Consider the following 22,768-nt stretch of genomic DNA (forward strand, 5'->3'; position numbering starts at 1 on the left):
CCCAAACAATTTATCAATTTGGAATGAAGTAGTCCAAAGGAAGAAAATATTCTTTCTACACTGGCAGAAGAAGCTATTGCTGTTAAAAGTGAGATCATCACTTCCAGTCTCTGAATCCAAGTGCTTAAATGACTTCCACCAGTTCACAGGTGAGACTGTCTTTAAAACATCAGCAGCAACCATTTCTTGAATGGCTCTTATTCCCAAACTGGGTCTCTTTTACAGCCTGCTGCCATTATAGGTTTCCCTTTCTAATGAGAGAATGGTATGGTAGATCTCAAATCAATGAAGGCTACACTCAGAAAGACCTCAAGACTTCTGGAATATGCTGCTCAAAAACCGTTTCACTTTTGTTTATACTGCCTGTCCCTCCCTTCTCACATTTATCTCTAGACTTCTTCTCCTTGCCCAGAACTATTTCTCCCCCAACAATCTTCTATTCATTGAACTTTTTGAAACTTTGCACTTTTAGAGAGGTAAGAGATTGACTGTGTACACAAATTTGCAGAGGGACAATAGGGTTGAGGTCTGTGATTTCTCACCTCTTATATCTGTATTATTTATTTTAAACCATTTTTGCTGTTAACAGGCATGTTATCTATAGAGACACAAATCTGCAGTTTGAGAATTGCAAAACTAATGATGGTTTCAAATCTCTGATGGTATCTTCTAGACTGAGCACCGAGTCCCATTGGGTAGATAAAAAAATTAACCTAAATAATATATACAAAAGCCCTTGGAACCCCATAAAATTAGGTCTCCAATCCATGAACTATTGGAACTCCTTTACAAAATGTTTCTTAAACATTACATTAATATATTGTCTCATACTATAGAATTAGAATTTATAATCTATTCCATGATGAGATATCTTTGAGCTATAATGTATCTTAATTAAAAAACAGTCTTTAGATAAAATGCTTTTTGAGGGGGGAAAACCTATTAAAATCGGATTTAAATTAAAAAATTGGATTTTATTTTTAAAAAGAAACACTGATTTTTAAATCCACCCTGGTCATTTCCTTCATCATCATTTTAAAAGGTTCTTCTACAGCAGGGGGGAAAAAACCTATTTTCTACTGTAAAAGTCTAAACAGCTTTCAAAGCCTTCTTATAAACCAAAGCAAAGAAGGACTTAAGCACCATTTTTTTCCATTTTGGTAGATCACTGATAAAGTAATCATACCTTGAAGATTGATGAAAAGTTGTGGCTGTAAGCACAACTACTTCCCTTGGCCAATCTGCATGTCCACTGCAGCCAAGAAGTGTATTGCTTTTAATTAAAATCCTCTATTTTACAGGGCAAGTATTATCCTTTTTCCCCCTAGAACTAAATTCTCTCAGTCTATACATGTACAATTTAGATTAAAGAACCCAGCCAGGTTAACATCCAGATTAAGTATTCAGTAGGAAAATCCTTCAGGCACAGGGGCACTAGTGGAAAGCCTGATTAGACAGCATGCTGAGTAGTGAAGGTTAATGCTCTTTTGGGGACTTGCTTTGTCAGGAAGATAGTCTAGTCAGTCACCCCGCTAAAACAAAAGGGGAAAACTTAGTAACAGTGCTAAGGGGGAATCCACGTTAATAACCATTTCTGATGTCTTTTAAACTGGTAGAGACTGGAACATCTGCAGAGCTGAAGTACCAGAGTCAAAAACAATCCTCCCAGACTAAAGAGGGGCACCTCATTTCCATCCGATTCCCCTTTTTACACTGCAGTTATCACGTGGGTCCTCAAGAGCACGTTCTCCCAATATCTGAAGAATGGAAGTAGCCATGCATTCATTGTAAAACACTGGAATTGCTTCAACTATTCCAGGGTGCACTTCATCTTTTAAATATCTTAGAACCACACATGAAGGATTTGAGCTGCTTCTTGATCCTCATTTTTCTTTTTATCATGTTGCCCTCCTTATGGGAAGACTACATCAACTCTATACTAAGTAGTATACCACGTCAGCACTCTTCTGATGAATGGTCTGCAGAAACTAAGCTTCTGCAGATAGTCAGCCTGCAAGGATAGAAACTTTAAAACAAGTTTGCATCCGTGGAATGTTCTCCTGCCACAAGCACACGGATTCAGAAAATGTTTCATAAGGTGACAAACTACTCCTTTTCATTTCAATAGGCATCATCAACTTTTAGACAGTCCTCATAAGGCTTCCTTGTCATATTTTTAGCTATAACTCTGAGCATGTTAAGATAACCATCCAGCTACTCTAAAACTGTACCAAACATGAAGACCACCAGCTTCTTTCCCCTTCCCCACCCAAATCTGACACCCTGTTCTAGGTGAAATAATTTGATCCACCATACTCATACTACGAATCAAATATCATCCAGAAGGGGTTTCATTCACTACCTTCCTTTTCTAGAGAAATCTGCCTGCCAATTTGGTGTGAGAGAAGAAAGTAGATGCATGCTTGAAGGTTTTTTTTAAAATTATTATTAAAAAGGTGGAGAATTGTTGACAGCACAAGTTATTTTCTCAAACAATGAAAACACCAACCTAAGGGAATAAATAATTGAGGCAATATAGGCTATGAGTTAAAGTAAATACATAGCAGGTACTGTTACAAGACTTGTATCCATGTTTTTGGGTCATTCCACTTGGTCCATCATCATGGCAATTCAGTTTAAGTGAACACTGAACAGTTTAATGGACAAATACAGTACCTTCTATTAAACACCAACATACCCCATGGACTGCTGTCAGGTACCCATTTCAAGGCTTCAGTTACGCTAACTTCCTGCTTAAAAACACTGTTCTAGTTTAAGCTAATGATCCTTAAAAAGTAGCAGCTTCCTACCCTAAAGTCTTTTTTCGAAGTGATTTTAAAGTTATCTTGTGCATTCTGACAGCCTGTGAGTAGTCTGTTTACAAATAATTACTAATTAAATTCGAAGCAGAGCGTTCCATGCCAAGGCACATTACCAGCACCATGCACAGGTTCTTTCAGGCGGGACTTCTGGAGTCTCATGATTGACAAGGTCTCTAATGAACTCTAATTGCAGGCTCTGCAGTGGGAGAAAGCAACAACAGATGTGGCAAAAGGGTAAACCACAAACAGTTTTGCTAATGAATGAAAAGTGTTTGGTCTGATGAGGGCCAGTGACCCAAAAAAGTTTCAGTCTTCTTCCTACCTTATTATTTCATGTTCAAGTCTGACCCTTTTCCCCAGTCAACAACACTTGATGGCAGTAATATACAGTTAGTTTTAAGGGGCTGCACAAGTTCATGTTGGCAATGAGTTGTTGAATTTTTATTAATATACTTAATGAGCAGCAAACGGATACCACCTTGACAGAGAGAAGAATTTTAAATGAGGGAATTTAATACTGGTGTACTTCTGAACAATTTGACAAAGCATAAACCTACAGATGTCAGTTTTTGCCACATTAGTTATTGAAACTTTTGCATGCATGTAAGACCCAGACCATCTTCCCTGTTTAATCTTGTAATGTTGTCAGCAATATGTTGGTTATGACCGTGATCTGTACAAAACCCAACTGAAAGATGGCACACAGGATCATGGGTAAATTTTTCAGAATGCTTTGGGACATGGGAGGATAAAAATCATTTAGGCCCTTTTGAAAATTTTCCATATGCATCACAGGAGAAGGTGGGTTGTGAGCAAGCTTTTTCAAAATGCAGTATCAATTTCATAAACACAGTAAATGTTTTGTGTTTGCACTCTTTCAATTTAAAAAAAAATCCACAATTAATACAAGCTAGGGTGACCAGATGTCCCAATTTTATAGGGACAGTCCTGATTTTGGGGTCTTTTTCTTATATAGGCTCCTATTACCCCCCACCCCCATCCCGATTTTTCACACTTGCTGTCCGGTCACCCTAATACAAGCACATAGTCCATGGCAAATATATTTGTCTACAATTCTTAGTCACTGCCAGAATTCAGAAGGTAGAAGAAAGAAATGTTGGTCATAACCATTGTTAATCACTGGAAGTGACTTGTCTGTTCAGGCAGGTGTCTAAGAGTTGCTAACAGAACTAAGTAGTAAATACCAGCTGGGCTAAAAGGGAGCACAGCTGCATTATTGTCAGGACCTTGAAGAGGGAAAGGAAGAGCTCTCTGCAGGTTGTGAGTAGCCTGGGAAGGGAAAGGTACCTCTTGATTAACTGGCAAAGAGCTGCAGACAGACCAGAAAAAAAGTTTGGGTAGGAACAGGAAGGACAGAAGTGGTTTTAGCAGGGAACATGGGAAAAGTGATAGAAAAAGGATAGAAACAGAAGGAGACAGCTATAAGATTATATGGCAAGAGATGCCGCTGCTGACATGTTATCACAAGTTTAATTTTTTTAAAGCTCCAGCTCCTGGAGTCATGTGATTGAGAATCTGAGCTTTCATTTAAAACAAAATGAAGTTCCTATCCCTACAATGTTACAGTGAAAAAGTTGAAGACATGAACTCTAAAGGATCAAAACAAAGCAGCCAAAAAAACAAAACAAACCCTCCAACATTAGTTGAGACTAACAGTCTCAATTTGGGGGGGTCCTGACTCAAGATTTTGGAATGTGTAGCACTGTTAATACCAAAATGTGCTTCTCCCCAGAAGTATGGGATTAAGTACATCATGGGAGTACAAATGGACAAAATTAATGTAAATATATGGAAATAAATCAAAATTAAGTGCAGGCGGAGGTGGGGGGGGATTAAAATCTAGTTTAAAATCAGCAAGCAGGAAACCTTGATTTAAAATCAATTTTAATCTGGTTTTGCATTTGTACTCAACCTATTTTCCTAAAGAAAGATTCAAATTGGTTGGTACAAACATTAAAGCATGTTGATTGGCAACTAAATATTGCCTCCTGGCTAGCAAAAAGTACCAAACGTAATGGTAAGGCAACACTATATTTAAGCAGTTATAAAGGCCAAATATTTATTCAGATACTCCGTTTTTACATTTTTTTTTTTTTTTTGTTATGTTAGAAAACTCAGGAGGGAGGAAGGTATTTGTGGCAGGCTGCATTTAGGTGGAAACTGGAATTCAATTAAATGCACAAATAGCACTTTGTTTAATTAATAAACAAAATTACCTTAAATATGTTGGACACATTAAAAACATCAAGATGGGTTTTGCATTTAAAAATGATTAAACAAAGAATGCACTAACTGTAGTTAGTGAATTGATTGTTTCAGTCCCTTGACTTCCACCTCCCTCGACTTCAACCTGGCTTCAAAGGCACTTATCCTCTCCCACCTGTTTTTTATTGATAGATAGGAAGAGGAAAAACAAGCTTTCCTGCTTTTCCAATTCCTATTCAATTTCTGAAATTTGAACCAACTAGTCAAGAGAAAATACTCTCTGCACCTACTAACTAAACTGAAGAACAGTATTTAAGGCAAAATCTTTTCTGAAGAAAAGCTGAAAGTGCTTACATTTGGAAAAATGTAAATACCAGCACTCACTCCACTGTAAAGAATGAAAATAGATATTAAATGTCACAATGTAATTTACTGAATTATAGAACTTGAACAGATCTCAAAAGTTAAAGATGTTTTCCTTCGATTCGGTATCTAGTTAAACAGCATCTTTTAACTCACTGAAATTTGAAGGCACAATGATGCAGCCTATTTAAATTAGTACATCATAATAAACTAACGTCTTAAGTATACTTTCAAATAAAATGTGAGGTTTGTTTTTTTTTGTTTTTTTTAAGAAAATAGGTATTAACAGAATTATTTTTAAAAGGAGTAACTGATTTTTATCCACTTTCAGTGCAGACCTCTGGCTCTTGGAGTGGTGACCATGTGACACCGTGTTGCAAGGGTTGTGTACCCTTACCCTATGGCAATCTGACAGCGCGGACGAGGAGGTGTTCTAATAAATCTCAGAGAGACAGCTTCATGTTCAGTCTCCAGCAGAGACTGCACTGTCACTAGTGGGGGAAATACCACATCATATGGGCTCGTATTCTAACGGGAATGGTCCAAACTGGTCTGTTTCATATTACCCTTTCAATATGAACAAGAAGCCTATAGAGAGTGTTGCTGATGGAAAGCATGCAGAGCACTAATAAGCACCTTCCAAAAAGTAATTCAAACATTTAGAAGTAACCAACAATTTTCAGCGCTATTAGAAGATTCAAACCAATTATTTAAATCAAGACTTCCCATGAAGTTTCCTAAACAACTTGTTCTGGATATTTTTTGTACTGGCTCAAGTTTTAATAACTGTTTATTCTTCAAAGCTTCACAAGAAGCAAGATTTGCCGTAGTCAGATCATTGAGACCAATAAGTCTGTATCCTACCTTTGGCTCCAGCAGGGACAAGCGACTTCAGGAGATTACCAAAAACCCAGGTTATAAAAATCTAGCCAGTTACAAAGGGCTTTACCTGCGAGTGGGCTGGGAAAAAATTCCTTCCTGACCCTTGCAATGAATAGCTTACATCCTGGCACGCAATGTGGATTACCTTGACCTTAGCTTATTTAACCACCATCAGGAAATTTACCCAGCTTTTTTTAAAGCCAGCCATGCTATATGAGTGAATTCATGTGCCTGTGAATTCCACAGGTTCAGGAAACCCTAAGTGAAGGCAGAGTCTATTTTTTCCTGATTTTACCAGCTATTAGTGACCTGTTGCTCATTGGGAGATTAAAATGAGACTAAGCACACAATTATACTTTAGATTCAACATACGGAGTCTGAGGCAGCAGCAGCAAGAGCAAGAATTACTTAGAAGACAGTGCTTCAAGTTTTGACTCGGCATTTCAGCTTTAACTTTAAGAAACTTCTGGAAAGCAGCATCTTGGAGGTCACAAGAATCTTCTCTGCTGAAACTGCTCTTAAAATCTTATAGCAACGCTTGGAAGGTTTAGATTTTTATCTGTACGTACTGGTTAACATTAATTTCACTGTACACACATAAAACGACAAAATATTTCCATGAACAACAAACTTATAGATAGGCAAAGAAAGAAAAATGCTGCTTAAGAACTTAGTTTGACTTTAAGGATCTTTACTTTTGTCCCAGGAAGCTTTTAATGCCAACTGGCAGAAGGAACAGAGGGTCATAGTGGTACAGGGATCCCTTGGATTCACTAAAGGGGGTCATGTAAGGTCTCTACTGAAAGCACGTGTCACAGTGGTCACCATAATCATTGCAAGATGCATGGAAAATATGTAAGCAGTTCTATATGTTGAAAGTTATGTTGCCTAAGCCCTGTAGTTAAAGGCAGGTCACTCACAGGTAGCGTTTCCCAAGACAAACTTCTCCAGACAGGATGTGGGAGATGTTTAGCTTCCTGGTGAACCATTGTGTATCTTACAACAGAAGTGTTAGCATATGGAGTCTAATGCTAATGAAGAGCTTTTGGAGACTTCAGAAGGAAATTTAAAAGGAGGAGGTAAAGAGGGGGCAGCTGTTTTCAGGTGAAGATCAGAAGTCTGTTATCATACATAAGGGGTGTAGAGAGATGCTTTGGCATCCTTCACTCTGTGAGAACAAGCTGCCAGCAGGCTTGATCTTAGGAAAGGGGGATCTCAGCCATGCTGGCTGAAAGTGCTGAAAAAGTATTTGGGCTAAACTATCCTGTAGGAAACAGGGGAATGTCTTGAGTTAAGTTTAGGTTCTACAAAGCATATTATGATTGTTTTATGTGTAACCATTTGTTTCCAATATTCTTACTTACTATCAGTAGAATATGTGGGTTTGTTTGTTTTTTTTTTTTAAACAAATATATTTAGATTCATACGTTATGCCGAGTGGTGATCCTGAATTGAATATTGTATAACTTGTGTGTACTATTCCTTTGGGAGTAAAAGAACATAGTTCAGCGAAACAGGGACTAGGCATTCCAGAGGGACACTTGGAAGACTTGTGGGTTGCTGTGTGCCTATCGCTAACTTATACAGAGTGAGGCCTGCATGCTTGCATTGTCACAGGCTGGTAGAGTCAGGGAGGTGATCTGCAGCAGGCAGACAAGACTCCCTCACAGCAAGGGCCTCCTCCTGCATCTCCCTATACTTTGATACCAATTAATATACCATCTCCTCTTAAAACCTTGAAGTGCTGCCAGCCACATCTGGACACCACCTTCTGGGTCTCCTACCTCCGATCTTCAATCCTTCTGTTCTCATTTGATGGGTCCTCCTCCGCTTTTCCACTTTTGGTAAGGATCGTACAGAGATCAGGCCATGATGTCTCCATCACTAAATGACTGTGTCCACAATTTTAATCCCAATGACTCAAGTCAGCACTTCTATTCTTGAGCTGTTTCCGTCCATCCTGTTCCATGTCTCTTTGACAGCTGGCTCAAGGACCTTTGCCATCAACTTGACCAAAACTGAGCTACCAAACTTCCCTTCCAAAAAGTCTTCTCTCTTCCTCCCCACTCCCTTACCACCCTCCCCAATATCACCTCTCAATAGCTCAGTGCCACAGTCTGGCAGTACACATCTAGGTCCTATCCAAATATTGCCATTTCTTCTTCCATCGTTTTGAGATCTGTCCTTTACTTTCACATCCATTGTGTGATCTCTTGTCTAGGCCACAAACACACAACTTTCCTCCAACTTCTGCAGCCTCCACTACAGCTATTCCTAGCAATTTACATTAGATGAGCCCCACTGAACTTTTCACATTGCACTCTGACCTTTTCCTATCTGCTCTCCTATCTCCTGGGTCAGCCTTCATCTGCTGAGTTGTTTCTCCCACAAGAGCCTTCTTCCATTTAGCTCCTTAGAGTGAACACTCTTCTCCACATTAAAACCTACTATTGGCTTCATGGTAGAAAATTGCCAACTGATAATGGCTAAGATGGTGATCAGTTCGGACAGATTTAATATTTAAAAATAGCCTTGAATCTGCTAGTTGTGCACACAGCTTGTCTGTGACCAGATGTTCCGAACATTATAAACCTCTGCCTTCATCCCCAGCCCCCTCTGATCACCCACTTGTTTTAAATTACACTAAGCCCTTTGGTGCAGACTGTCTCCTGTAAGTTTGTACAACACCTAGGACAACGGGGGTGATCTTGATGGGGCCTGATAGTCACTGTAATAAAAGGTTAATAATGGGATAATGGCTACATGTTAGATTTATTACCAGTTTGGTATCTTACATTTTTCTTTGAAGTTGAATGAATGACTCCCAGTCAGCAATAGAAGTATTATAACATTTCAGATTAAACCATGTTCGAATGAGATGCCTCCAAAGTGTGTGGTGGCTATTTCCTTTAGGATAGTTCTGTTTTCTTTATCTTCTCTTCCTGCCTCCATAAATTCATTAAGCCAGTGCAACACTAGAGAACCAACTTAAGTCACAGCATGGTATTAGCAGCAGTTTCCTTGAACCTTTTCACATAACCTGCACATGCAATCTAGTTGTCGGTCTGACCCAGATCAGCATACACATTTCAACAGCTTGCAGCCCCTTTTGCAGTTTCTATTTCTGGAGGGCACCTCCAGTTGCTGAAGGAGGAATATGCCGAGAACATACTAGATCAAATACCAAAATCCTGGTCAAGTTGCAAGGTCTTTTCCCTTTCTGCACCACCCCTAGTTCCCAAGCACATACAACTGCACTGATTTGCAAGACTTGCTTAGACACTACAAATCTGAACAGTTCCTGTGACATACTACCTTATCCAGAAGGGCCTGGGGCCCAGTCATGATAATACTTTATAGCAGACCTGTCCAGCTACATTAAGAGCAGCCCTCCAGACAAAGTCAATTGAACCCAAGCAGCAACTATTCTGTATATAAAACACGAGAAGCAGCTCGGACACTTATACTAGTGTTTCTTGCTCTAAATATTAAGTCAAGTCGTGACTATCTGCAGAAATGTTAGCTTCGAGAAGTGAACTCCCTGGTGCAGGGCTTAGGGTGTTCCAGTGTCAACACGTACTAAGACTGGACTCTTCTTGCCCATGGATTATGTTAAGCCTCCCCCTCTTTTAAATTTAATGTTATATTACAGTAACAAAGCCCTGGTCTGCAAGATGCTCTTTGAGTTACATAGCCCTGCCCCCCACAAAGCTTGCAGTACAAGCAAGCCTAGGTCAAAATATCAAACTCAAAGGAAGCCTCTTTGGATTGTTGTACGTATTTCAAGAGAACAGAATCAGTTTTGCCAGCTATCATAGTAAAATAGGGTGTGTGCAATATATCCATATTCTGGTAATCTGCATCTGCTTTGTTTCTCCATAAATGAGATTGTGTATGTGGCACAAATCCAGAGTTTTAAGGGAGATTTAATACTTCATGCTAAGAGAAAGTGACCGGACAAGTAACTGTACAGTCTGGCAGAGATCTAACTATGCTTTTTTCTCCCCTCACAAGGGATTTGTTTCCACCCACTGTAATTCACCAGGAAAGCGAAACATACTTTGGGGGAAGAAGGGAAATCTGACCACTTACACAAAGTTTAAACTAGTTTAAAAACGTTCACTGGACTGCAGACCGCATAGTGTGGAGTCATTTTCTCTTTGAAGTATCTGATACTCTTCAGAAATCCCAGGTTTCCGAGTCTTCATATACTAGCATTATAGCAATTCCCTTGGAGCATGCACCATACCAGCACATCAATAACTTACAGTTCTAACACATATGTAGACCAAAAGGTCTTTCTAGAGAAAAAAGTTAAGCTTCCCAACACCCATCCAAGTTTGTTAGAAGAATATTCCCACTAAGTATTCACATTCACCCTCAAGCCATTTGAGCATGCATTTGTCAGCAGCAGAAATAGACCACCTAGAGTGGGCTGCTCTTCTCATGTTTAAAAATGGGGTCCTCATAGCAACATATGCTGAATACCCAGCCTACAGCAATCCAATTAATTCATCGGCTTTTGAATATCTGACATCACTCTAACGCAGGGGTTCTCAAACTGGGGGTTGACACCCCTCAGGGGGGCATGAGATTATTACATGGGGCGCAAGAGCAGTCAGCCTCCACCCCCAAACTCCACTTCGCCTCCAGCATTTATAATAGTGTTTAATATAAAAACTGTATTTTTAATGGGGGGGGGGGGAAGAGAAAGAGTCACACACAGAGGCTTCCTGTGTGAAAGGGGTCACCAGTACAAAAGTTTGAGAATCGTTGCTTTAACTACAGAAGAGGCACTTGTGTCAGACTTCAAATTGTGGCAGCCCAAAACGGATTTGGGACTAGCACAAAGGCAGTCTGAGGAGTAGCATCCATTATACAAATATCCTGGTAAGTAGTGATGGGAAGTGCATCATACAAAGTTTTGATGAACTACAGCGAAGAAGTTACATTGTTGAGTATGGTCTTTAAAATTGGGATGACCCTACATTCCGAGTGTTACTAATGCCTACTCGCCCAGACTTAAAACATGCATGCATACATTAGTGTCCTTTTCAGAAGGTTCTCTAATGATTTTTTTTTAAAAAAAAACCATCAAGGAGGAACACCCACTTCCGATAAGAAATTAAGGAAAGCCAAGTGACCTGAGAGAGAGAAGTGGCTTTCCCAACAAGGTCAGGGACCTACCTCTGATGCACGGTCAAAGCTATCTGTTCAGTTGATTTCAGAGACGGAACTACAAACAAAGCCACCACACCTCTGAATGGTCACATAATAAACCATCTCTCTCCTGCCCCACCTATGGATGCTCAGTATTGTTTTAGCCCATTAATGCCACTTACCAAATCAATCAGGTCACTGAGGTTTTTCTCTATCTGCTGAGGAGGCAGACGCCTCATTAAATCCAAGGCACAATCCAGCTGCTGGTCACTCTGGGGAAAGAAGAAAAATTGGTCACTTGCAATTAGTGCAGAAAAGTAGTGTGTGTTCAGTCTATGAATGCGGACAATGCATCACAGCTAAACAAAAAAAAAAAAAGAGAAGCACTTCAGTTGCTTTCCATCACAATACTGTTCTACATACGGCTAGAGGATTTGGCTCCAGCTGCAAAGAGTGTGTCACCTTTTAACTATGTATATATATTTAAAATAGAATTTAGTAACCTCTGGTGATACCAGACAACTAACTTCATTCATATTCTATTGCATGAGTTTCCTACAGTACAAGGACTTACTTCTGCATTACTGAATATGGCATTAAAAAAAGCAGATGCAAAGGAGCCTACTTTTGAGTCTTCCTGTTCAGATCTTTAGAATCATGGGTTTCCTCCAAGTGGCAGCTAATGCTACTGCAAGCTAACAAGACTTCAGCCACCACATTAGGTCAGGGCTTAAAATGCCTATCAGGGACAAGTTCAAGTTCCACGCTAACCACAGCTGACTACCATTCACTAACAGCTTCCTATCCAAGTGTAGTAGACACTTATCAGGGCTCCATCAATAAATCTAGTACACCAGTTCTTTTCATTTTTTTTAGAAGACACTAATGTACCAAAACTGACCAAAAAGGTGAAGTAGAAAAGGTAAGAAGGCCTGCTTGATATTATTCTAAGTCAAAATAGGCCAAACAGCCTAAAAGTTGCCCAGATCATAGATATAGATATCTGTGGAAATAGTTGGCCTTGCCTTGACCCCTGTGCATGACAATACAGAAGACATTACACAGATTAAGCCAACATACTATGACACCTCTGCATCTTGAGGTAATAGATTAAAGCCCTGTTAGAGCCCTTCATTACCCTCCTTTACTAATGAAAATATAGGTGTTCATCAGTCCAGATACACATGCATCCTTTGATACCCACCTCCTGTGGTGGAGTCTGCAATTTAACTGGCCCGAGAGAAAACCCTGACAGAGTTGTGGATCTCCTTCAGTAGATTGGTTAGCCATTGTGTGTTCCAACACGGTTTTGTGTGCTTTATCAGGTAACACCATAGTATACACTATTTAAACTGTGGACGCACAAAATATCTAAATAAGAAATACAGCAAGAAATACATAGGCTGCTCCTTATCCAAAAGGTAGAACGAGACTAGATGCAACCAGGCATTCTTTGTCAGACAGCAGCACAAAAACACCCCTCTTGTTCTCAAAACATCCCTGTCTTCTACAGTGATTTTTCTCCATATTACCTAGTTGTATTTATTGGCACTTTACACATCAGTTACATAGAAAAACAAACCATGTCCTAATTTAGGCCTTAAGTAGAATCAGCATTTCATCACTTGTACCAGACAAATGCAAGCCATGCATAGGGTTTAGGATTGGATATGGAGATACAAGAGTTGCAGAAATCAGAGGTCTCTGCAGCGTTTCCTCTCTGCCCCCCTCCCCCCCCCCTTGGAGATGAATCCTGAAAACACATACACTGAAGAGTAAACACTTCACAGTACAGTAAGCAGAGGCACAATTCATTACAAGAAACCAGAAACTTCCAATGCTTTTTAGTGGTTAGAGTCATCCTTTTCCATTGCAATGCAAAAGCGACCAAATACCACATCATTAAAATGACCCTCCCAATTTATCCAATTCCTCTATTTAACTAATGCCATAGATATTAATTTGTGATGAATAAAGTTTATCTGCAGCCACACTCAAGTGTGCCCTTTATTTCAGAACATTTCTGCAACAGTAGGTTCACCAGCTGTACCCTGTTCCTGCCATCTCCTCAAACATACACTTCTTACTAGCAGGCACACATCAGTAGAAGCTGCAGCACTGTACAAGCTTTATCCAGTGGCATCAGAGGTAATCTCAACACCACTTTTGCTCATATTTTGGTTCAGCAGGTCAGTAGAATAGGCTGGTTCTTCATTTTTATCAAGCATTTCCAGCATCACCTTACATTGCTCTTAGTTTTCGCTCTCTATTGCTGTCCCCAAACCCACAGAGTTCCCATTCTCCAAGAGTGTCTTGACTATTTAAGTAACTGAGTTAACAGTACTAGAGCACCCGCAATACCTTAGAGGGAACCAGGAAGAGTTTCCTTTCTGCTACAGCAGCACCTTAGCAATTAGGAAGGAACGGAGCTCCAAATTTAGCAGACAGTTACTATGCTCTGCAAATAAATAAAAATAAAAAATCCACCCCTCTATCCATAGCGTTCACTATCAAAAGAAGCGCTAGCTATTTTATGCTGTTTTTATAAACCTCCAACAATCCTGCTGCATATGACTGTTCTTTAGCTGAAGTTAAAGCTGATTAGAGATTGCTTTGTGAGGTACAAATTCAGCTTCTAAAGAGCATTTCACCACATCAGTGTTAGTGCTTTTGAAAATTTTACCCTAAAAATCTAAGTCCCATTTTCAAAAGTGATTGATGTGTGCTTAAGTTCCACTAAAAGCCAATGGCGACTAGTTTGCGAGAAGAGGGAATGTTTCCAAGCTAACCAATTAGAGGAATTGTGCCATCTTACTTGACAAGTGGGAGACTGATAAAACAGATTTGCTTTTCATTATGAACTTAAGTCTTCAGACAATCAAGGCTAGGGCACTACAAATCTAGTTAAACTAGGCTGGCTATGGGGTTAACTGGACAAGTCGGATTGCCAGACAAGGATTCAGAAACTCACAAAAGACCCCAGGATGCTCCTATTTCTTATTGTTGGGATTTTCAGAGGATCTTGAGTTAGGCATCCAATTACAATTAAAATAAATGAGATCTAGGCATTTAAATCCCTTAGGCTCTTCTAGAAATCCCAACCTCTACCTTCACTGAGAGCAAACTGATATAACTAAAAGGAATATGGGATTACATTATAAATGGTAATAGAGTGTTATTCCATTAACAGAACACCCTTCTCTTCTCTTAGAGGGGAAACATTTAAAAACAGGTTGCACTAATGCAACAAAATGGGATTGAGAAAAATATACACAAGGGGAATCTATTTGGCCACTTCATACTTGTTCTTTCAAAATAGTAGGGTCTATAAGTCAATCACGATGAAACACTGCATACTGGGAGATGTAGTTTCCACCTGTGTTACAGAGAAAATGGAGCAGATTTCACCTGCCATTATTTAAGTTACAGTATCCAGCTCTAGGTCTACAAATTGCAAATGTGGCCCTGCCATCAGTTAAATCAAATCACTTGTTTTAAGTAGTAACTCTGGGATTTGAGTTGAACACATGGACTTCCTACAGAAAGCCTGATTTCCGCCTTGAATAATGAGAATATGGCAACTAGACTGGAATGCTAGAACATTAAATGTTTTTGATACTAGGTATGCTTGTAAATTATGCAAGTAATAGACATAGTCAGATATTTATTGTGAACTCCAGTCACTATACTTGTCTGTTTCAAGAGGATTTGTTCACAGAACAGGGAACTCACATCACACAGAAGGGAAGCACATGGACAGTGATCACTTCCCATCCCTTCAGTATTAAGGAACAAGCCCTTGCTCTTCAGATGGCAAACACAGCAAGAAAAATCCAGTAATCTAGAGCAGCCCACTATCTTTCAATGAAGAAAAACAAAAGGTTGAACGGTCCAGTATGTCTTCTTGCTGCTTTGCAGGAAAAGTTTTCTTTGGCTTTATGGTTTATAGATCCACACTTCACATATGAGGAAGAAAAACCAACAATCACACATGTCACTGCTTCACCACAGGTACAAGATGTTTTTCCCAAGACTACACGAGAGCTTCATTTGTCTAAGTAGATAAACCTCTAACAGTGCCTTCCAGCAAGGAATCAGAGAAACTGAAACAATATACTTTTCACATCTCCATTATGCAAGCATATCCAGGCCATAGACAGAGGAAAGTCTTGAGAAGAATGGTATGAAATTCTCTTCTCTACAGTTACACAGATTACAAAACCTAAAAAGATATACAATAGAAAGTGGCACCTTAGAGACTAACAAATTTATTTGGGCATGGGCTTTCATAGTTTAAAACCCACTTCATCAGATGCATGCAGTGGAAAATACAGTAGGAAGATATAGATACATACACAGAGAACCTGAAAAAAATGGGTGTTGATATACCAACTGTAATGAGACAAATCAATTAAGGTGGGCTATTATCAGCAGGAGAAAAAAAAGATTTTTGTAGTGATAATCAGGGTTGCCCATTTCAAACAGTTGACAAGAAGGTGTGAGTAACAGTAGGGGAAAAATTACCATGGGGAAATAGTTTTTCCTTTGTGTAATGACCCATCCACTGCCATGGCTACCACTCTGAAACCTGTCACAATAGGAAGGGACATCCATTCCAAATACTGTTAAATGGGTGTCTTGCTATGACATTACAGCCCTAGAATTCACTTCATTCCTTTTACCATTCAGAAAGAGGAATACACTCTTTCACCAAGCAAGCTAGATGCTTAAGATCAGCAACTAAGAGGTTCCCAAATTTTTTTCCGTGAAACCCACCTGTATAGTTGCAATAGACGCTGTGGCCCACTACTAACATGAGTCCATCATGGAGAGGGGCCCCACAGGACATGTGCAGCCCCTTGCCTCAGCAGGGACCAAGGCCAGCAAGAGAGCAAATCAGCCAAGCAGATGCCACAGCTAGCCCCCACTGACACCCTCAACCTCGACAATCCGCTGAATGCCTTGAGCTCATCACGTGGCAGCCCTCCCCCAGTCACCCACTCAGCCACCCTGGAACACCTCACAAGCTCCCCCTGCCCAGGAACAAAGGAAGGGTTTGGGGACCACCACTGCCGGGCAGAGACAGGTGCTCGGGCCAGCCCAGACATTACCTTGATGGTCCCAATCACAACAATGTCAAGGCCTGGTTGGGCCATGGGGCTGATACTCCAGCTGGCCTGACAGCCCCAGATTGCAGAGTGAAGTTGCTTTGAGCAGGAACAGCCATGAACTCTTCAGCGACCCTGGGAGCTGCCACCTCTGAGGGCTGGCCCCTTGTCCTTTCCCTCCGCCTACTGCCTGATGAAGGTGATTCACCCTCTGCTGCCCGCCAGGGATGCTAGGTTCCTCCAGCCCTGGGCAGGCCCCCTCCCCATCACTGGCTGCCACTCTGCCCATGTATACGGTTTGGAGGCAGGGGGGCAGCAATGCCCCCCCAACTCTGCATATAGTGGCCCACCCAGGACAGTCACAGCCCACCTTTGGGATGTGGCCCACAGTTTGGGAACCCCTGAGCTAAAGGACACCTTTTCTCTAGTTTAAATTGACATTTTTTAACAAATGGGTCCAACTTCTCAACTCAACAGTGGAATCTACTATAGCTGACAAGTTGAGAGTTGTCTGGTTTGGTTCTCTTCCATTCTTCACATTTAAAGAAATCAATTTGCTTTCCCCTCCTAACCTCTCAATCCCTAGAGGAAGATACTGTTTAGATGGCCTATGAATGCCCAGCTCCAGCAGCCAACCCCAGGCAGGGGATCCTTCTAACCAAGTATTGTCTTTACCTCCCACTCTCTCATGTCAAGGGAGGACAAGTGGCACATGGTTGCAAGGTCATGCTCCTCACTTAAGGATCGTGGGAATGCTTAAGGAAGTGCTTGTTCCTGCTCTGCCAGCTGGAATTGTTTAATAGGCAGCTAGAAAACTAGGGAGAGGCCACACTAAATACCATCACTAAAGAAGAAGTGACTCCTAAAGGAAGCGTTTTACCATGTGACTGGATTTTGGAATAAGTATATTGAGTAAAGTAACGTCCATACTGTCTGCAATTTGCGGATTAAGGGTCTGGACCCATCTGTTTGATAGCAATGAATTGTAATGAAGTTGTGTTGTAACAGACACGTGCAAGTTGTTTATTTAGCGCAGGGCTTCTCAAGGGAAGAGACAGCACGCACATGTGCAGACTAGCAAAAATGGTTATGGGTAAAGGCACAATGGTATCAATTATCCAGTGCAGAATATTAGAATACAGTGCATTCAGTCGACAGATCTGATTTCCCAGATTAAAGAGTGAAAGTAACCCAGCAAGGCAGTTAAGGAATACTATTGTAGTTGGTCCACCTGTTTACTTAAGCTATATTATATATATATCTCCAAAAATGCACCATTTAAAACAGGGGTCTCAAACTTGCGGCCCCCGTGCCATCTGCAGCCCGCGAACCTCCCCAATGTGGCCCATGGGGCTCCAGCAGTTTTGGGGCCAGGTCTCTCCCTTGGCCCCACCTGCCACCCCCGGGTGCTCCCCCACCCCAGGTGATTTACAATGGCCCAGGGGGTGCAGCGGAGCCGAGTGGCATCTGCCTGCTCGCTCCACTGGCTGCTGGCCCCTCCCTCTGGCCCCAGGACAGGGATGAACTGTGCCTCCACGCTCTGCCCGCGCCCCAAGCACCCCTGCGGCCAATGGGAAGCTGGGGGGTGGAAGCCCCCACCCTGCCCCACCTTGGAGCCCCAGGTAAGCACTGTGCCCCCTGACCCCCTCCCAGAGCCTGCATCCACACACCCCCTCCTGCCCCCAAACTCCCTCCCAGAGCCTGCACCCCAATCCTCTACCCCACCCAAAACTCACTCCCGGAGCCTTAGGCAGGTGGGGGGGGGGAAGTTTTGGGGAGTGGGTTCTAGGTGGCATGAGTGACATCATTGGCCCGCTGGGAGGACTTGAAGACTGGCACTGGCCTTAAGGTAAACTGAGGTTCAGACCCCTGATTTAATTCTCATTCCCTCTTAAGTTTAGATGCTTTGCCAGCAGACTTTGTAAATATTACAGGCTTGTTGCAAATGTTTTTCATCAATCACATCAGCCACACTTTCAGAGGCGCATTCACCTGTACATCTACCAATGTGATTTATGCCATCATATGCCAGCAATGCCCCTCTGATATGTACACTGGCCAAACTAGACAGTCTCTACATAAAAGAATAAATGGACACTAATCAGATGTCACGAATTATAGCATTCAAAAACCAGTCAGAGAAAACTTCAATCTCCCTGGTCACTTGATTACAGACATAAAAGTCGCAATACAACAACAACAAAAACTTCAAAAACAGACTCCAACGAGAGACTGCTGAATTGGAATTAATTTGCAAACTAGATACCATTAAATTAGGCTTGAATAAAGACTGGGAGTGGATGGGTCATTATACACAGTAAAACTATTTCCCCATGCTTATTTCCCCCCCCTCCACTGTTACTCACGCCTTCTTGTCAACTGTTGGAAATGGGCCATCCTGACCGTCACTACAGAAGGTTTTTTCCCCCCCTCCTGCTGATAATAGCTCACCTTAACTGATTACTCTCATTATAGTTGGTATGGCAACACCCATTTTTTCATGTTCTCTGTGTATATATCTATATCTTCCTACTGTATTTTCCACTGCATGCACCTGATGAAGTGGGTTTTAGCCCACGAAAGCTTATGCTCAAATAAATTTGTTAGTCTAAGGTGTCACAAGTACTCCTCGTTCTTTGTTTCTTTCAGTGTTTTCTATGCTGTCATGGCATTTCCCCTCTTCGGCACAGAGAAAATGGCTTGGCCTTCCTTAATGTCACCACTTTAGAAATAAAGGGTTTCCGAGTCAGTTACACATATTGACATCCTGCTGTCTAAGTGTCTTACATTTATGCACATTCCTATGGAGAAATAGCAGCATTTCGGTCACAAAAAATCTTTAATCCTTTTGAAGTATGAAGAAAAAGGCTTTTCAAACAAGACGGACATGAAGGGTACAGGTGGAGAGAAAGGTTTCATGTTTAGCCCACGAAAGTTTATGCCCAAATAAATTTGTTAGTCTCTAAGGTGCCACAAGTACTCCTCGTTTTATGTTAATTAAGGTTTCTGATCCAAGTCTTCATCATGTCATATCGCCTCTTAAAATTTGCCTTGTCCATTACATTTTGGCCACAGATAATATTAGTGCTTTTTTAAGATTGAACCTCAAAATACGACACTTTTGAAATGGATATCAAAATGCTCTGGTACCATTTTGCAGATGTTGCTGATCTGCTGTTAAAAAACCCTGCTTGTGGCTGTCAGAATTAAGAGGTGCATTGAACTAGGCAGGTTTTGTAGAGCCACCACTTTGTTTCAGAATTCCACTCCAGTTAAAGTGCACAGGGAAGCAAGCAGACTGCCTGTGATGTTTGCCTACACAGGTGCACGAACTGTGTTTAGTGATGCTATAAATGGTGGTGGTGACGGCACATGTACCCTTCAGATGGTGAGGAAAGTTGCTTTTATTATCCTTTTTTACATTAGTGAATTGGCAAGTGAGACTCCAAGGGCTGCTCATGGACACTGTGAAAGTGGAAAATCTTCACAACCTCTGTATGAAGAGGAGAAAGGAGTTCTCTGAGGACTATCAATATGTGGTGTCAATCTGATTATTCTATATTTGACCAGGGGCAGAGTTTAGGAAATCTAAATAAGCTTATTTCCATACTGTCCATCTTCCCTGGATTTCCATTTTCACTTAAGGAGAAAATAAAGTTAGACATTAACAGGAATCACATCTTAAAGATTGTCTAGAAATCTAGAGAACTCATCTATAGATACAGGGAGGTACATAAACTCCTACTCAATACTCACTGAGTGGTGATTAGTCACTATCTCTTCGCCCTCCCCCCCAGTGGGAGCTGCAAATTGAGTCAAGCTCTTTGAGGTTGCAGGACTTAATGAGTTTAGTATTTCCTGGATGAAGTACAAATAGTAGAAGACTGCCTCATGTCAAGTAATGACTCCTGTGGAGGAGGGAGGGGGTGCTGAGGAAAATTCTAAATGAAGTTTTATTACAACTCAAATCACTGAAGGATTTAGCAATCATAGGAACCTCAAAGACATTATTGAGAACATTAGGTTAGATTAAAGCTCCTTTAATAAGTTTCCTGTAAAGATGTTTTGCTATCTAGGATCTTCTCCTGAGAATCTGTTTTAAGTGCTGTCTTACAGAAGAGAATGCCAATAATAAATTTAAGATAAGTCTATAGAAGTAGTTAATGTTTGTTTAGTTTCCTTCTGTATCTGGTATTCTTTTCAGTCTTCCCCTGTCACCCTGCTTATTTCCAGAATAGAAGCCCTCTGCCAAGACTCACATTAATTGAAGTTGCAATGAAGTAACTATCAAAAATGTAATGCCTGCTAAATCCTACTGCTATTTTCAGAAATACCATTCACCCTGTCTTTACTGGTATTTATGCCACCATTAGGACCCCATGTATACAAAAACAGGGTCAGAAAAAGGAGTCTCACTGCAGTCATAAGTGAGGATACAGATTGCACAGATCACATTGCACAAAAAGCATTATGGTTTCCCTGATGCTTTTCAAAGAGATTTTACCCTCAACAGCAATTTGACCAACACCAGTTAATATTTGGCAAGGATACAGTAAGTTGCTAGTATCCTAGAATCAGCAAGAGTTACTTAAGAACAAACAACCCTGCATCAGTAAACTCCAGCTCTAATGCAGCTGTTCAGGCTTTGCAGCAAGATGTGCATTGGCAGCCTCCCAAGCATGAGCACTATACCTAATTTGCATTATAATTTACATACAGTTTTAAATCAGAGACAAATGCGGGTATTTGTAGAGCCAAGACATGCACTTGCAGACCTCAAAGCCTCAATGGCAAAACTGTTAACACTTCTCAGAAATCAGCTTAATGAATTGTCTGATTTAGTTTTTAGGTGGTCACTCAGTATGGAATGTAGACTTCCGTTTGCTCCATGAAGAAATGAAAGACTGTTCAAATGTTTTCAAGGAAAATTGCACAAATGGCTACAGTAGAACCTCAGAGTTACAAACAACTTCCATTCCTCAGGTGTTTGTAACTCCGAACAAAATGTTATGGCTGTTCTTTCAAAAGTTTAAACTGGACATTGGCTTAATACAGCTTTGAAACTTTATTATGCAGAAGAACAATGCTGCTTTTAACCATCTTAATTTAAGGGAACTCTTTCTGTGCTTGTTTCATTTACCTTGTCAACTTTTTTTTTTAAACTTTCCTCTTTAGTAGTTTATGTTTAACAGTTCTGTACTTATTTGCCCCCCCTCTTTTTTTGGGGGGGGTGAGGGGTTCCTGCTGCTGCCTGATTGCATACTTCTGGTTCCAAATGAGGTGTGTGGTTGACCACTCAGTTCATAACTCAGGTGTTTGTAACTCTGAGGTTCTACTATATCTTCCACAAGTAAATGCCATTACCTGCATGTACAGAAAGTCAAAAGGTGCATTCACAAGATTTGGAGACCAGCCCACTGCAAGTCAGATTAGTTGAGCTTTGGTCTGTGCCTCTTCAGATTCAGAAAGTAGGTTTACAGACGCACTTTGAGTTCTATCCCTTTGACAGACTAATCTTTTATTTAAGAACCTAAGGGCTTCTGAGAAATCTGAAAGGTTTAAGGTCTGCAGACACGGACATGCCACCTGTGGGGAGGCAAAAAGATACCTACAGTACCTCCACAGGCTGCACAGCGCTGGTTGTTCGCTTAACTCTGCTTTCATGCCTCCTGCCAGTTAGGCTATATTATTGCTGAGCATGAACAGAATTAGTCTATTCAAACAAAAATAAAACCAGAGTTAGTTTCAGTCCTCTATTGTAAAAAGCCTCCCATCTAGCTACCAGAGAAGCAATTATTTGGGCTACCTATGTCAGTGCTAAGTAGTAGGCTTTCCCTAATTTAATCCCTTCCGGTAAACAGGCCTTTTACACTGCACTAATTTTCTAAACTAGACTACAGAGCCTATGATAGGACACTCCTAGTATAGGCATATCAGCAACTGAGGGGCAGGGCAGAGCAATACTGCTTTAGGAGATCTTTGGGTGATCTGAAAGTGACAGAAATAGCTTGGATTTCACTCAGACTCAGCTGCATCCTGTAATGAAACTGGTTAATTATTTGGCTGCACAGTTCCCCTCCAGCTGGATACACCTGGTAGGTCAGTAAATTGGTTTCACTGGAATATCAATTCACCATTCACAATTTTGCTCAAGATGCCTAGATACCAAGCAAGTATTCATAATTGCAATACAGAAGCAAGATTAAT

At 40.9% G+C, this 22,768-nt stretch overlaps 1 protein-coding gene across 1 annotated transcript in view; it reads right to left on the reverse strand.

Annotated features, from left to right (window-relative positions):
* CAPZB (capping actin protein of muscle Z-line subunit beta) overlaps window positions 1–22,768 on the reverse strand; it is a 109,813-nt gene that overhangs the window by 67,659 nt on the left and 19,386 nt on the right. Inside the window, exon 2 of the mRNA XM_077837293.1 lies at window positions 11,636–11,725. Within this exon, the coding sequence (XP_077693419.1) occupies window positions 11,636–11,725 (90 nt within the window). The remainder of the gene's footprint in view (window positions 1–11,635; window positions 11,726–22,768) is intronic.

This window comes from Eretmochelys imbricata, chromosome 18 (assembly GCF_965152235.1).
Source record: "Eretmochelys imbricata isolate rEreImb1 chromosome 18, rEreImb1.hap1, whole genome shotgun sequence".
Taxonomy (NCBI): Eukaryota; Metazoa; Chordata; order Testudines; family Cheloniidae; genus Eretmochelys; species Eretmochelys imbricata.